Genomic DNA, 16910 nt, shown 5'->3' with positions numbered 1-16910 from the left:
GACGATGAAGCTTGGGAAGAAGGCTAAGCCTGAGAGAATAATCTCTAGATCTCACGCCACCACAAATCTACGCATGTATCCCTTGTTCACCCGCCCCGGGTTTTAAGTATTTGGTTTTTATCAAATATGAATAAGCCGGAATAAAGACTTGTATAGATGTTGGCTTGGTGAATTGAAGTTGAAAAATATTTTCTCAAGACATAAACGTATTTTAGGCAGAGAACCCAATACAATAAACCAAGGGATCAATAGCTTAAATATTTGGGTAAATGACCTAAATGGTCACTAAACTATATGCAAATTCCTATTTTTGTCACTGAAGTAAAAAATATTCTATTGGAGTCACTAAACATATTAAATCCTTCCAATCAAGTCACCCATGCAGACGGTGTTAATGGCAGTCTGACTTGGCTTGCCACTTCACAACTACCCTGAACAAGTAGATGGCATTTTTCTTTTGGTCATCTCCACCCAAGTCTCCACCCTAACCCTAATTATCTAAACAACCACCACCATGTCCACCACGGCAACCATCATCACCACCAAGGAAGTGAAGAAGGGCTACATCTTGATATTCTCATTCATGGTGCAAGGCCACGACATCCTACTCCTCCACCTTGCCACATTCCTCTCAACCCACCACCACTCTCCATATCACCGTCATGACCATCTCCCGTGATGCCATTTTTTTCTCCGACGCCATCTCCTTTCCTCCATCCACCTCTCCATTCTCCCCTTCCTTTCCTCCACTGCCAGTAGAGAGTCCACCAATCTCATTCCCTCCATGAACCTCCACCCAATCTTTGCAGCTGCCACCACCCATCTCCGCCCATACTTCCACAACCTCCTCTACTCCCTCTACCTCTCCAACTTCCTCCCATATTGTCTCATCTCCGACTTCTTTTCTTGACTGGACTCTCAACGCCTGTCATTTCTTCTTCATCCCACGTCTCATCTTTCATAGCGTGTCCACCTTTTCCATGTTCATCTGCAAGTCTCTCTTTGTCAACCAACCCACTCTTTCATTGTCACACTCACCCCTTTTACCGAGGTAAATGTGGCACCCATCAGTTAAAATTCTCTTTTAAATGGAAACTGACACCCTGATTTAAACAAAATCAGACCTACAAATCACAATTTACAATTTTTTACCAACTACAGGTTCAAATACAGAAATACAATAAATATAATCACTCTAATTTGCGGGCACAACCGCTACAAGATCACGACACCAATAACAAGAAAGAAAGGAAGGAAGGACCCACTGTAGTCCTGGACTCAACCCTGACTAGCTCTATACTCGATCAGGCAATCTAAGGTCCTGCTCCTGCAGCTACAGCACATTCAGTTGGTCGGTAGTGGCTTAATAATTTCAAATACTTAAATACAGTATATATAAAGTATATAAATACCAACTTCACAAATAATTTTCCAACTTTTCCAAAATACCAGAATTCGAGCAATATACGTCTTTAAATAACTTTTTTGAAACATAAATTCATCATAAATCAATATCAAAATAACTGATAATATAAAACCATTCTCAAATCCACAGCCTGAAAACTCTCCCCGACTTAGCCGTCGTCGCGACTAGGTTGGGAGCCGCCAAGGTCTTCGCACCCTTGACGTTGGCCCATCGGTCCCTTGTGGTGACTCTGGGATCCCGATGTATAATCCAATCAGGGTTCTACGCTCCTACCTGATCTGGACAAATTAACACTCAGGTCCACCACGCCACCTCTAAAGGCTGGTCCGTGGGGAACCCATTACTGCAGTAGTCGGGTCTTAGCCCGCCGTCACCATCCAAACCAACATGTAAATACAGCAATAATACAAACTGTATGAATCATATCACATGGTCCTTATCCAGGACAAACATTCACAATACAATACATGCATAATACCAGTAAAGTCCAAATACAAGATACTATTCCTATACCATGAGTGAAAACCAGTTCCACAAATGTTGTCGGTAAAACATTTTAATACGCCCACATGATTTTACAAATCATTCCAAATCAAAGCATATGTAACCATCCAAAAATAAATTCATGAACCGAATAATTAAATCACATATACATGTATTTTTCACTATTCACAAAAATACGTATAATTATACAAAAACCGATGTATCAATACGATTGTCATGAACATCAACGATAAGTAAAAATATACGTATATTTCAACATTATACATAAAATTAAACATGATAAAATGAAATACTTAAACAATTATTTCAAAATAATAATAATTAATCAATTATTTAAAATAATAGCCACTACCAACTCACCTGGTGTCCTTGGGTTCCTTCGCTGGACCTCGAACTCCCTCCCAAGACCGAACAACACCCTAACGGAATATGATATAAAAATAAATACTACATTTAAACTCAAAAGAAAAATACAAAAACAATAATAGACTCTCTATTGGGCCCACTCACTCCAATCGGTTGAAACCCGACCTTGCATAGTCAACGCTTTCAATTGTATTTAAACCAGACTCAATTTAGGCTAAACACGACTAAACCAATCTGAACCAATCTCATTCCAGCTGAACCAAAGCTTAATTGCACTGAACCAAACAAAATTTCACTGAACCAGCTTGAACCAACTCAATTCTTATTCAAAATCCATTGAACCAACTTGGTTCAGCCCAAAACCCTTAACCCAAAAATCAACTGAACCAAACCCAAAACCATCTCAACTTGATTTGATCGAGCCCAACTCAACCAAATCAATTCAACTCAACCAAATCAATTTCAACTTGGTTTTGATCCAACCAAATCAATTTAGTTAAACCCAACAAATCAATTCAACCATCATCATTAACACCTTTAATCATCATCATCATCAATTTAATTAACCAAACCAAACTTTAACCTCGGTGCTATAGTAATGCTATAGTAAATTCGGCAATCTCATCTCCATTTCAAGCAAATTTCAACTCAAATACAAGTGTTTTTCCAAATAATTCCAAGCATTCATCATCAATCAACAATAAACCATGTTTGTTTCTACTCAAATCCATCATTTTATTCCATCAAATCTAACATATACATACATGCATACATACATGAAAATACAACACCAAAAAATCCTTACCAAGCAAGTAACCACTCCGGCGAACTCCCTCAAGCGTTCTCCAAGCCCCTTTCTTTAAAAACCTCTAATTTCTCCTCATTTCTTCAATTTTTTTTTTCTATCGGGGTTACTGTAGCAGATGAATGGAGAAGAAGATGAACAAACATCAAAAATCTATATTTTTCTCTCAATTAACTATTCAGCCGAAATTTACTTTTAGTCCCTCAAACAATAATTTATTACAAAACCGTCCTTGAAAAACTCACCAATGGTCACTGAATTATGAAATAGTATTCTCAAAAGGTTCTTTCAAATTATCTAATGGTCCCTAGATTATAACACAATATTTCAAAAAGATCTCTTCAACTTACCTTTCAGTCCTTGGTTTCCAGAAATATTTTATATAAATCCTTTTCTATTGTTCTTTAACCCAAAATCTTTTAAAAATTTTTACATTTAACTCCTTGTTCCTTCCACTTGGGTTTCTCCACAAGATTACTCTGTAGAAAACCTTACCGCAACTGTAGTAATACCCTGAATATATTTTCCAACAATTAATCACAGGTTCAGTGTATTACATTCATCTCTTCTGATGATGAGCTCTTCTGAATCCCAAGAGCTCCTCCTTTTGTCTGAGAACAACTCTGGGGAACTTCCCAATGAACTGATTGTTACTTAGATCAAGCTCAAACAAAAGCCTGAACTTTTGAAACTTGTGAGGGATAATGCTGCAAAACCGATTGTAATTAATGTGAAACAAAGGAAGATTGATGAGGAAGACTAAGCTCTTCAAGAAAATAACCCGCAATGTCGCCATGGTTGAGGTTGACGCTGGTGACGACGAAAAGGGAATAGTTTGAAGGAAGAGAAAAGGAGTAACACCCACGTGGCAATGAGAGCACTTGTGAGGTGGCAAGCCAAATCACACTGCCGTTAACACCGTCTACCGGGGTGACTTAATTGGAATGATTTAATAAGTTTAGTGACTCAAATAGAATTTTTTTAATTCAGTGACAAAAATAGGAATTGGTGCATAGTTTAGTGACTATTTAGGTCATTACCCTAAATATTTTGTTTATGAATAAAATAATTTTTTTTCAACCACTGTCATTTTTTTAAAATAAATATTTTTATATGTTATGAATGCCGGCTCTGCCAATGTTCTCAAATATAGAATTAAAAAAAACAAAGGAAAGAATTAAATAAAAAAATGAGATGATTTCAACGGGGCAAAAGGACGGTTGCGATGAGTTTCATAGCAAGAGCATCGCGGTAAGTACAAATATACTCAAAAGGACAAAGACGATTAAGACCAAACTACAATCCATCCCTACCGTACACTCCTGCCTCGTGATCATCAACTTTATGATTAACCATTTTTATCGTCTTCTTCATCTCGGCGATGACATCATCATCACGAAGTCATCGATGCAGACGAAGCCATCGCCGTTGCTGTCGACACCGCCAATCATCCGGCGGCAATCGTCGATGGTGCACGACTCGTCGAATCCTCTCCGATCATCGCGAACATCTTCATCAGCTCCTCCGCCGAGATCCTCCCATCGCCGTCCTCGTCAAACACCGTGAACGCTCCACGGAGCTCGCCGTCGATCTCCTCGCTGACACTCCGAGCGCGCCGATCGCCTCCAAGCTGATCCCACCTTCTCCTCGGTGCTCTGCTTCGGTCAGCATCACCGCCACTTCCTCCTCACTCGGCGGATCCGAACCCAGCTTCCTCAGCACACCCTCAAGCTCCCTCCTAGTCACCTTCTCCCGTGGGAGCACCGACTTCGAGGTCAATTCCTCCGACGAGGAGTTCGATCCAAACGACGATGTCTCCGATCTGGCGATCGTTCGCGCAGGCTTAGCCTTCTTCCATGGTTTAGCTGGCGATCCGAAAAGAGATCCTATTTAGGAGCTTTCTGGTCGGTATTGGGTGAGTTCTTTTTGACCTGCTCATTTTGGAGTTTTAATTTTTCTTGTTTTAGTATCCTATTTAGGTTTTTCAAATGCTTAAGAACAATAGGAACTTTGGAAATTGTGGTCTTGGAGAGGAATTACGATTTATTTATTTATTTTTGAGAAATTAGGGTTGTCTGTGGCCATTGGTAGAGTGATAAAAAAGAAATAAGCCAACTTTTTACTTTTTTTAATTGTCATTGATCTTTGCTGGGTATGTTTACTTCCTCGTTTCTCAAATCTTTTTCTTATTCATGGATGCCAATAATGTTACACAAACTAGAATGTAAAGAAGATGGCGAGACCAAAGACAATGATTGGAAGTTCATTAAGTTTGTAGTTGTAGAGTGGTAGATGTGACACTGGAATATTAGTATTTTCCCCCTGAATTTTCTATGAAGATAAGGCTCTATTTTACGTGAGGGAACTCTACAATATCCATGTTCTTCCCTTTATGACCTGGGCTTTTGGATCATGCAATTTGTTTAAATGTGGATGCCTGACTATTGACTACTTCTACCCTCCATCTCTTTCCGCTATGATTAATAAAAGAAATCCATTTCTGCAATCAGTGGAGGATTTCATGTTTTTTTGGCTTGCTTGGCTACATGTTTTGCAATCTCAAAAAAATCATTTTCAATCTAATATTCTGTGACTGTACTTATTTTTTTAATGTTTGAAAAATCAATACATTTGTTTATGATATTACTATTGATAATTTTGCAAATTGCACTTATTCCTTCAAGGTAAGCCTTTGCCTTTTCATGTGTGATTTCTCATACTTGTTCATCTTGTTTATGCCTTTGAATGTGATAATAATGTGAATATGTTATTCATTAGTCCCTTATTTTTAAATAGTGTATTTCTATCTTCTGTTTCTAGAAATATAATGTCCTTGATTATAAAGACAAAGTTTTGGATGGGTTTTATGATGCTCTTGGGTTGGCAACTTCTGCAAGTGAAGGAAAGATTCTGTCACTAGTGGCTCTCCAAAATGGAAATCTTGGTTTCAAAGCTATTTTTGTCAATCATGCTAATGATCATGACTTGATTGAGTTAGAGCAAGTAACAAAGTGTTTATTGCTTGACTGCCTTGCTGAGTTAGGGATTTTATTTCAAAGAATATCTGAACTTGTAGCTGGGCATATGGGTGAACCTGTAAAGGATGCTCGTTCATGTTAGCAAGATGGTTGGAGAATAGTACAGAGTTACGAACGTCACTACAAACAAGTGTATTACCTGTTGGTTGCATAAAATTAGGTCTATCTCATTATCGTGCTTTGCTCTTCAAGGTCAGGCATCTTACTATTTTATATTGTGGTTTCTTTCATTATATTCTAGCACACCATCCATGCAATCAACATCATGTTATGTAGCCCCTTTTTCCTTCTTACCTTGTTATGAATCAATACCCATGCTGGTCCTTGCAGACAATGTTGGTGTTCCTTGCAAGTTAGTCAAAGGAACCCAGAGTACATCGGGTTTGACAACCACTTTGTTAACATAATAAAAATTAGATACTGGGAAGGTATGTGTTTATGTTTTCTAAGTAGTGTCACTCTTAGAGGATCGAGTACTGCTAAAAAGTGAGTTCTTGTATAATAACATTTGGGGTTAACTAAGTTATTGGTGAAAGCTCATTTTTAAAAAAAGAAGTTATTGAGCCACTAATATCTTGTCATTTACCTATTTATGTTTTATGATTTCACAAATAATCTTTTTTGTTTAATTTGACAACTTTTACCACTTACTATTAGAACTTCTCTTAAATGTTGCTTGCTTTGTGTATGCAGTTGCATAACAAGGAATTGTGCATAAGTATTGCTATATATTTCCCTTTCATTTTTTTTTACTTCTTTCTCATAATGGTTGATTTATGCTATTGCCTCTGCAAAAGTTTATTTGATTGAAGAGTTGTAATGTGTTGAGATGATTTGCCTTTCCTTTTTCTCTTTTTTTGGGTACCATTACATTGTTCCTTCAATGAGAAAAAAACGAATTATGTTAATAATAAAGGAATTGTTGTTGTAAATTGGTCGCTATGTATGGTGAACTTTGGTTGTATGCATATGGATCATGCTTCTTGTCATTGTTAATGAAGACTTATTTTGACAAAAATGTGGTTTTTTCTTATTCTCAATGCCTAATGTCTTCTCTAACTCGCTCAATTCTTCTTTTTGTTCTTTTTGTTCTTTAGTTTTTTTGTTTGTCTGTTAGGGAATTCTAGGTTGATCTCATGGTGGACCCTAGCAGTCTTATAACAGCAGATGCACTGAGCATAAAAGATGCACTCTTAAGTTCAGGTAATTCATGACTCGCAGAAAACTTCAATTCCTGCACCACAAATAAATTAGTGGGAGACTTACCTGGATCCAACCAGATGATATGAAAATGAATCGGAGCTTCATCATTAAATAATAATATCTCGGATAAAAGAGCAAGATATGAGAAGGCAATCACTGGTACCTTACATCTACAGCAGGGTGGAACATCATCTCACTGGTTGAAAGTAGTTCAAGTACAAATGCAAAGGGCTTTGTCTCTGCTACGCCAAACTCGGTTCCCTCAAAGCAGAAAGGCATTGTTGTAGCACCTTTGGACGTTAATAATTCGATTAGTGGGAAACTCAGCTTAGTACCAAGTTTACAGAATGCTGAATATTCTATAAACCATTTTGCTGAGTTGAACCCCTTCCAAGAAATTGGATTAAAAAAAGCTTCTGGACCACCCAAAAATACTGATAATAAAAAAACATGAGTATCAGAGGTGTAGAGAAAGCATTGCCCCGTTACCTACAAGGCCTCAACTTTCGTTGATTTGGAAAAATTGCCACGCTTTGCAATGAGGTTGCAAACACAAAGCAATATAAATTGGTGGAAGGAATTTTACTGAGAAAGGAGATAGGAGTGAATGATCTTCCTCTTCTCATCAATCAACTGCAGATGGGAAGGCATTGTTTAATGGTTCTAGTGGAACTGGTAGCTCATTTGCCTAGCGAGATACTTCCGACGATAAGATGAATGGTGTCTCCGGTCTGGTCGTCCCTTCCGAGTTCAATAAATTGAACATTTCCTCCAGTTACATCACAATGGTAAGACATTTATTGGCCAAACTACTTCACAAGCTAATAAACAACTGAATAAACCATCAGAAAGAATTGGATTAGGTGCCATTTTCCTGTTGATAATGAATCATTTCTTGGAGTTCTCTCTACATAGATGGGCGAGATGCTCTTATTTAGCATTTTTAAAAACACCATCACAATATATTTGATATATATCTAATCGGTTTGAATCATGACTAATTTGATTCATATATATATATATCATCATTTTACTATCAGGATCTAATAAAAATCATGAAGCTTTTTCTTTTTTTACAATTGTTAATTTTCCATTATTGGTGATTGGTTGTTTCATGTTGTTTTCTTGAAAAGGAGCATATGAGACCATTTTTCTAACAATCTTTTGTCTTTTTTTAGTGTGCAACATATTTTTGCTTGAGAATTAATTACATATTTTTGTTTCACTAAACAAGGTCTTAGGGGAGTGTCTGTGTGCAGTTGGAATGGCATGGTGAGTTGTTAATTGCGAGATCACTTGCACTCTTTATTGTTAGAAACCTTCCAAAATTAAATAAAAAAACTATTTTACTTTTCCAGTTCTATTTTGTGGCCCCAATACTTAATTGGTTTTGGCTTATGGTTGACTATCTTCCAACTTTATTGTATAATAGATTTCTAACATATTAGGTCTAATATGTAAGTATTCTTATCTTTGATGCTCTGAGTGCCTATTACTATGAGATATCATGGTAGTTGTGGACCCCGCCCATGATTAGATCTTGCTTAAGTTGCTAAACATACTTACCTTACCCCTTAATCCTTTTTGGCTGGTTGCTTTGAAAAAGCTTGCAAAGGAGGAAAAACATGGAGGGATTCCGGGATTTCAGTCCCATCTTTGTCTCCGGCATTATTTCCTCATCCCTTGCATTATCACTACTCCTTCCTTGCTTCCTTCCACCCTCTAACCTCACTCCCCTCTCCATTGAAGCCTTAAGAGTGAAGCACCTCACCGGATCACCCATGGCGGCGACGATCAAACCGGGTAGGAGCTCTTTCATTTCTGTCATCAACCCTAGAGGCATTTGTTGTAGGGTTGCTCATGTTGTCCGGAAGATAACTTCTCTTTCTTGAATGTTGGTTGTTAGCTTGCTTCTTATGTTTGCATGGGTTGTTTGAAATTTTTTTGGTGCTTATCCTTGCATGAAAACTCTCTCTCTTTATGCATGCTAAAACTTGCTCTTGTGCCTCTTGAAGATCCTTAGTTCTTGGCCTCCAAGCTACATAAGTATTTACTCATGGAACTATCTTTATGTTTATGCATGGATGCTTAAAACCCAAGCCAAAATTCCAGGTTTTTGCTTGCCAAATGAATGTTCAGTTTTGTAGTTTTGGCATGTGTGTTGGGCCTTGAAATTCCTACACCCTTGGCATGACCTTCTAAGGCATTTGTATTTTTTGGTTACCAGAAATACCAGTAAACTTGATCCCTCTCTTGAGCCTTGCATCCCTACTTGTTTGCATGAAAAACAAAAGACTAGAAGCCTCCAAGATGTGGCCTGGTTGCATGTCATGCTTTGATTATTTAAGCATCAAGTATAGTATATATATTTATATACACATTGACTCTTTGGCAGCCTTCTTAATATGATAGTATATATATATCCACACATGTAGGTCCTGCTACCTTAATTAATGTGATAATATATATATGCATGCATGCATTGATTTGTTACTTGTGCTAGAAGACTTATTTCCATCCTTGTTTCTCTCACCTATTGTCCTTGTTCCTATTAATCATTCTATGTTCCCTTCCCACATCATTGTTATTACGACTAGTATTAGTATTATGTTAGATCTACTTGTAGACACTTTCATATTGTTGTTGTTTTAATGGGGTATTTTTAGACTAGCTTAGCATGAACTTTTGTGCTTGAACTCTTCCAAGTATTCATGTGTGTATATTTGGTTGGTTTTTCCCTTGGATTTTTAGGACCACCTTGAGCATCATCTTGGATTTCTTTTTGAATTTAGGATCACCAAGAGAGTAATCCCTTAAACTCTTGTATTTAAATTTTTGTTGTTTTGGTTTATTTTCATGTAAAATTTCTGAAATTTTTGTTTGCATTTATTCTTTAAAAATTATTGTGGGAATGCCATCTATTTATGTCTTGTGTTTTTTTAGAGGAAGAAAAGTTTCTATACTTAGTTGGAACCATAGTGCTATTATTTGCCAAAATTTATATATGTTATTTCCTTGTTACTTCCAAATATTTGGCAAAGTAATTATCCTTTTTGTAACCTTGTTTATTCCCAATAGCAAAAAAACTTTAAGATTTATTAAGTGCTTGAATCCTTGGTCCACCTAACATCAACTTGAATTACCTATATATTATTTGGGTTATACATTTATCCCTTAAATATCCACTTGCCTTTATGTCCTTGCCTATCTCCTTCCTAAAATTTTTAACATCCTTGTTTTGACAATATTTCCTTTAAAATTATTTTTCTAGCTATTTTGGTTTTAGGTGGGCCATTTTTCTTCAATTGATGAGATACATTAGACCTTGTATTTTTACAAATTTTAGTATATTATTGTATTAATGCATTTCTTCCTTGAGATTGGTCGAATAATTATTTATTGGTTTCACTATTATTTATACTTGTGTTATTTTATTTTATTTTATTTTTTTTTGTAAATCTTTTATTTTCTTGAATTTTGGGAAAATATTTGTGAAATGTTGTTATTATTTCTCCAAAGTGAGAACCAGGCTTAGGCTTGGAAAAGTGAGTATTTCCTTTTACATTATTTATTTATCTGTTTATTTAATTATTTACTTTATTTTATTAGATGAATTTTTGGAAAATACTTGTGAATATTCTGTATTCTTGGCTTGGAATTGTATCTGAATTTTTGGTCTCCAAATGAACAATATGCAACCCTGTCAGTGGGGGGTTAAACCCTGACCTTGTCGACAAGTAATTTTGGAAAATGAGACTGCAGTTTCGCACCGTGTCCGTTCGGTGAAATAATCAACGACCACACATTATTCGGTCTCGGGTCAGCGATGGGTAAATAAATGATTTCGATTATTTCGACTCGTGCTATCTAGGGTAAACAAATGACCTTTGGCACTTTTCGAGTGAATTTGGAGTCATACTTTGGATATTGTATTTATTGTTTTACCTTTGATTTTGTTTTACACTATTTTGTGCTATTGCATTTTCTTGTGCAAATTCTAGACTCGAACTTTTTGCTTTCAGCTTTGTTTTGGATTACTTACTAGGCTACTCGAGCTCATGGATTTACTTTTAAATCCTTTTTCGGATCGAGGCAGTGAGACCTGAGGATCTTAGAAGGCTTCCAGTAGATGTCTTCTTTGGGATTTATGCCTTAAGACTTGTGTCTTTGTATCGCTTGTATTATTGTTTAAGAACCTCCTTGTAGGTCAGTCGTCTGTATTTTCATTTACCTTGTATTCGAGTTGGTTGTAAACCTTAAGTTGTACTCTTACTTGGTATTCTATCAGTTTATTTTCTACTCCTAGTCTGTGTTAAGTTTTTGAGGCCTTGCGGAGTTCACTTTCGTGCCCGCCTTGTGAGTCTGGCGGCCGCTTGTCATCCCCACCGAGTTGGGCGTGGCGAGTATTAAGGATGAGAAGTGTTTGATCATTAGACCTTTTTTCTTATGGTTTGGCCTTATTTAAGTAGGATATTGAGGTTTAACTTATGGGTTTTATGAGCTACTTTTGACAAAATGCTCAATGATTGCAATTGAACATGTAGCAGATGTGCACTGTGAAGAATTTCATAATAGGGCTTGATGGTTTGAGTTGAGGATATTGATCACCAAACTGTTCAACATGACTATCAAATAATTTTTGTTGTTAATTTTGTTTTATATGTTGATTGATTTTGTTATGTTCCTATTTTTCCATGTAGGACAATGGAGATAGAGTCCTATTGTTTGAGACTATCAATGATCATGAAGTGTTTTATTATAGTTAGAATGATGAAGTAGTACCTAACTGAGTTATTCGGAGATGAGAAAGAGAATTTTTTTTTATATAGGTTTGAATCTTGTGTTGTGCATTGATTGGAAAGGAATATTTTGCTCTAGTATAAAACTTGATGCAAACAATTGATACTAGTGATGATATGGGTTGTGGGCAAATATTCATTGGAGTCTGGCATATGTTGGTTTCTGACTGGTAATGGAATAAACTTGATGTAATCATTACAAAAAGGATGGAGGTTTCTCGATTATGATTATTTTAATAGTTCAATTCTTGCTTTTGTGTCCTATAAGCTGTTCTTGTTCTGCATTCTTTATAGTATATGTCCTTTGGTGGCGATCACAGGTGATGCGATAAAACAAGTGAGCTTGTCTTAGTGAGAAGAGGTCATCTCAATAGGTCATACAAACAACTAGCTACAGAATACTCTATTGTCATTCATTTTATCAATCGCATAGCTATTTTTGTGTTTAAAAGATGTTCTAGGTGATCCTGCCAAGTTTTATGTGAAGGATCTTTGCTTCGTTATGCTATTTAATATATCTGTAGTGTCCTTATCTTGTTTGTTTTTTAAATCTGGGCATGTTTTTGGTAAAAAGGATGTTATAATTTATTTGTACTATATATGAATAATAGGAAGTGGTCTGGAAGAAATTCCTTGACCAGGATTTTGATGGAGATGCTTTGGATGAATTTCGGAGAGAAGTTACTTGTTTTCTAGAGTAATCATTACATGATTTTATATTGCCACTTTATGTTTTGATGAGGGAGCTTTAATTTTTATGTGCCATTAGGTGAAAAATAATCGTGAGGTTACGACATCCAAATGTTGTTCTATTTATGGGTGATGTGACTCGCTTTCCCAACCTATCAATTGTTTTAGAGTTTCTTCCGAGGTAAAAAGAGAATCCTCAATTTGTATATTCTTACCTCAAAAAAATTATCAATATTTTAAATTGGTTTCAATGTAGTCATTGGCATGAACTCAGATTTAATATGTTCTGACATTGTTTGTGAGCCTACTAATTGATTGCAAAGCATTTGTTGGTCTGTCTTTTGGTTTTATATGAACTTTGTCCAAAATGGTACTTATCTCACAACTGAACTGATAATTTGAAAGAAGGGGTTGTGCCATCTTCTTGAAAGCCCTAACAGAACTGTGGGCCCCACACCATTAAGATTTTTTTTAATTTTGTATACTTAGCAGTTATGTTGATTAAAAAGGAAACCCTTTTATATTCTATTTTTTTCAGTTTTCCAAACCCTAGCCGTACGTCTCCTCCTTTCTTCCGATATAGATTCTCTTTTGGATTAAGGAAGAAGAGGGATCTAGTCCCTCTTCTCCTTATCCTTTGATTTGGTGTGTGTGGTGCCGGCGGAGGACGGGGATAGGTCTCTCCGTCAAGGGTTTTGTCTCTTACGTTGTGAGGTTCCATCGAAGAAATATCGTAGGATTTTAGGGGTTTTTGAGCGATCAACAAGTTTTGAGGCCTTGTATGCCTACTTGGTTTCGCTTTGTAGGTGTGCGGCCGCTTTGTCGGCCTCAGGTCTATAGAGTCTGGGTCTGGGAGTGACAAATTTAGTGGTATCGGAGAGATGGTTAGAGGAGAAATTGTTTTTTGCCTTCATATATTAGATAGATCCGTTAAATTCGGTAAAAGTGAGAAAACCCCAAGATAAGTGGGTTGTGGAGGTTGTGGTATTTGCCTAGATGCCACTTCACTTAGAATCTTTTTGGAGGTTGCATATTAGAGCATGAGTCTTTGTTTGATAGCTTGAATTGTAGGAAAGCCTTGCTTTGTTTGATGTTCTTTTTTTTTTTATTTTGTAGATTGCTATGTATGTGATTTTTCTTTGGATGACATGAATATCTATATAAGAAAAGAAAAGAGGAATCTTGAAATTGCTTATGTGATGATTTGGAGAATTATTATAATTGAATTTGTGGTTGTTTATATATATAATTGTACATGTTGTGAATTTCAGATTTTGACTTTTATGTCTGGCTGAAATTGTATCCCAAATTCGGAGCCTTGGTTAATATTATTTGGAAAAGGTTAGAACTAGAAAATTTTAGCACTTTTCCATAGCTAATCACCTGCAAATTTTGAAGTTATTGGATTTGCAAACCCTGATGAGATATGTTCACTTAAAGTAGATCCTTCTCGGATAGTTATTGTGCAAGACATGAGGAAAGAATTGTATTTTTTATAATTTTCGAGGTTGAATTGGCCCAAAGTACATAATACAAAGAATGTTTGTTATGATCTTAGCTGTGAAATTTCTTTGTAATTGGATGTTTATGTTGGATGATATTCATGATTTTGTAAAAACATGCTGAAATTTTAATGTGCAAAAATTTGGTGAATTTCGTGTTGATGCTATAATTTGAGGCGGGCTAAGAATATTATGGAACTTTATCACATTTTAGCTTGGTGAGTCTAAATTTATTTTGAAGAGAAATCAAGATGTTTGGCAAGTTAAATATTGCTATAATTAGGAAAAATTCCCAGAGGTTAATGTGTCATGTTCCCAGACTTTGTTTGTTTGTTGGGTAATTTTTGGTGCTTTGAGTGGCAAGATAATGGTTGAAATTTTTGAGGAGCAAAATTTTTATAATTCAATACTTTTCTTTGATTTTCTTGAAACTAAGAAGAAGCTCTGAATGATTTATATGATTCTTGTGTTCAGTTGTATTGCTTTTACTGAATTAATGGTCAATCTAGAGAATCATTATGTACTTGGAAGGTGAAATAAGCTCCATTGTTGTAATTCTACCAGCAAAAAGATATAAAGGATCATACCTTAGTGTTTAGGAAGATTTAAGAAATTTTGATGATTATACTCCAAATATTTGATTGAGGATGATTCAAAACAAAGTTTAAGCTTGGTAGATAATTGGTGGTTCTCGATTGGTTTTAATTTGCTTATGTTTTTCAATCAATGAGAAAATTTTAGAGTGTTCAAATATTGTTGTGGACTGGAGTGTATGTATAATTTTTGAAGTTTTGATGTTTGATGGTTGTTAAGTTTGATCTATGAGAATCATGTCGGGTGTGATTTTTAGTAGGCAACATGGATTCCAATGGATGAGAAAAGAAATTATTGGCATTTTAGTTTTTCCAAACTTGTTTGATTTAATTATCATATCCATGGGATGATCACGAGAATTAGGGATTTTAATAGAAGTTTGATAGTTTTGCAATGATGGTAATGTTTTTGCGGTTTTAAATTCTTTTGAAGTCGGATGACAACAAACACATGATAATATATGCTCATATTGATGTTTAATAAAAGGATGTTCAAAAGCATTGAATTCTATATTATGTTTTGATATGAGTTTGAGACAAACCAAAGGTTGGTTTATTGTTTTTGTTGTGACCATTGTCCTTAGAAGTATCATCAATCAAGTTTTTGTTTGAATCCATTGGTCTTTTGAATCTTATCGACTAATTTGATGAAGCTCCGAACTTTTACATAGTCTAAATCTTCTTGGAAGTCTTCTTGATAGATCAAGTTTGAGTTTAGAGGACTAAACTTTTTAGGAGGGAGGAGTTGTGGGCCCCACACCATTAAGATTTTTAATTTTGTATACTTAGCAGATTATGTTGATTAAAAAGGAAACCCTTTTTATATTCTATTTTTCGAGTTTTTCCAAACCCTAGCTCGTACGTCTCCTCCTTTCTTCCGATATAGATTCTCTTTTGGGTTAAGGAAGAAAGAGGGATCTAGTTTCCCTCTTCTCCTTATCCTTTGATTTGGTGTGTGGTGCCGTGGCGGGGACGGGGATAGGTCTCTCCGTCAAGGGTTTTTGTCTCTTACGTTGTGAGGGTTCCATCAAAAGAAATATCGTGAGGATTTTAGGGGTTTTTGAGCGATCAACAAGTTTTGAGGCCTTGTATGCCTACTTGGTTTCGGCTTTGTAGGGTGTGCGGCCGTTTGTCGGCGTCCGGGTCTATAGAGTCTGGGTTCGGGCGTGACAAGAACATTCCCACCTCCACATTTTAGATTTCATGGCAGTAATCTAACAATGAACTTGAAGCAAGGTTGCATTCAACATCTATTGTTTGAAGGCAATTGAGCTTCATCCTCTCATTGATTTGGTACCCCATGAACTAATCCCATTCTTTTGTCATGTATATCCATAATTCTTGCTTGTTGAGGGTTTTTAGAGGAACCTGTATGGGTTTACATCTATATTTGGTTAGGTTACCCGTGTATTTTTAACCTTTCACTTTTTTTCTCACTGATAGTGCAGCTTGAGCCTAAAGTTTTAGGAATGTAATTCTCCAAACCTATCGATATAATTAGCCATATCTTATTAGGTTTCATGCCATTCAGAGCAGATACTTGGGGGTGGACTTTTGGTTATTTGTGTTATATAACAAGAATTGAACATTAGGGAAGCCATCTGATGTGCATGGGCTTGCCGACTTAAGACTGGGGGAGCAAATAATGGAGGATTTGAAGGGTATAAAGTTCAATGCAATGTTTTAAAGGATATATAGGTATTTATGGAGTTTTGCGATATATTAGCTAAAAAGAACTTATTATTTGTTGGTTTTACTTTGAGAATTTTAATTGTGCCAACATGATATTTTTTTATTTTGGTAAAGTCTCGTCACTTGACTCTCATGCAACTTGATCTATTAAAGGAAGTTTGTAAAAAATTCTTCACCACCCTAATAGTCAAATTGAGGAGAAGCGAAGAATCAAAATGGCCTCAATGTGGAATGTTAAATTGTTTTTCATAATTTCTTGGTTGGAAGTCTTGTGAATTGATCTTCTCTGCAT

General features: G+C 36.0%; 1 protein-coding gene across 1 annotated transcript; it reads left to right on the top strand.

Moving 5' to 3' along the window:
* The first annotated feature begins 4360 nt into the window (after window positions 1-4360).
* On the top strand, window positions 4361-6008 carry LOC120253466. Its single transcript, XM_039261808.1, has 2 exons — window positions 4361-5016; window positions 5922-6008. The coding sequence occupies exon 1, from the start codon at window positions 4483-4485 to the stop codon at window positions 4993-4995; it is 513 nt and encodes a 170-aa protein (XP_039117742.1). The 5' UTR covers window positions 4361-4482; the 3' UTR covers window positions 4996-5016; window positions 5922-6008.
* The last annotated feature ends 10902 nt before the right edge of the window (window positions 6009-16910 follow it).

Source organism: Dioscorea cayenensis, unplaced genomic scaffold (assembly GCF_009730915.1).
Source record: "Dioscorea cayenensis subsp. rotundata cultivar TDr96_F1 unplaced genomic scaffold, TDr96_F1_v2_PseudoChromosome.rev07_lg8_w22 25.fasta BLBR01000092.1, whole genome shotgun sequence".
In the NCBI taxonomy this organism is placed as follows: Eukaryota; Viridiplantae; Streptophyta; class Magnoliopsida; order Dioscoreales; family Dioscoreaceae; genus Dioscorea; species Dioscorea cayenensis.
Note: the sequence above shows the minus strand (reverse complement) of the source record. Positions and strands in the feature narration are given on the sequence as shown.

Bases quoted from the DNA above. Each gene is read 5' to 3' on its own strand.
- LOC120253466 (XM_039261808.1), top strand. From the start codon at position 4,483: ATGACATCATCATCACGAAGTCATCGATGCAGACGAAGCCATCGCCGT.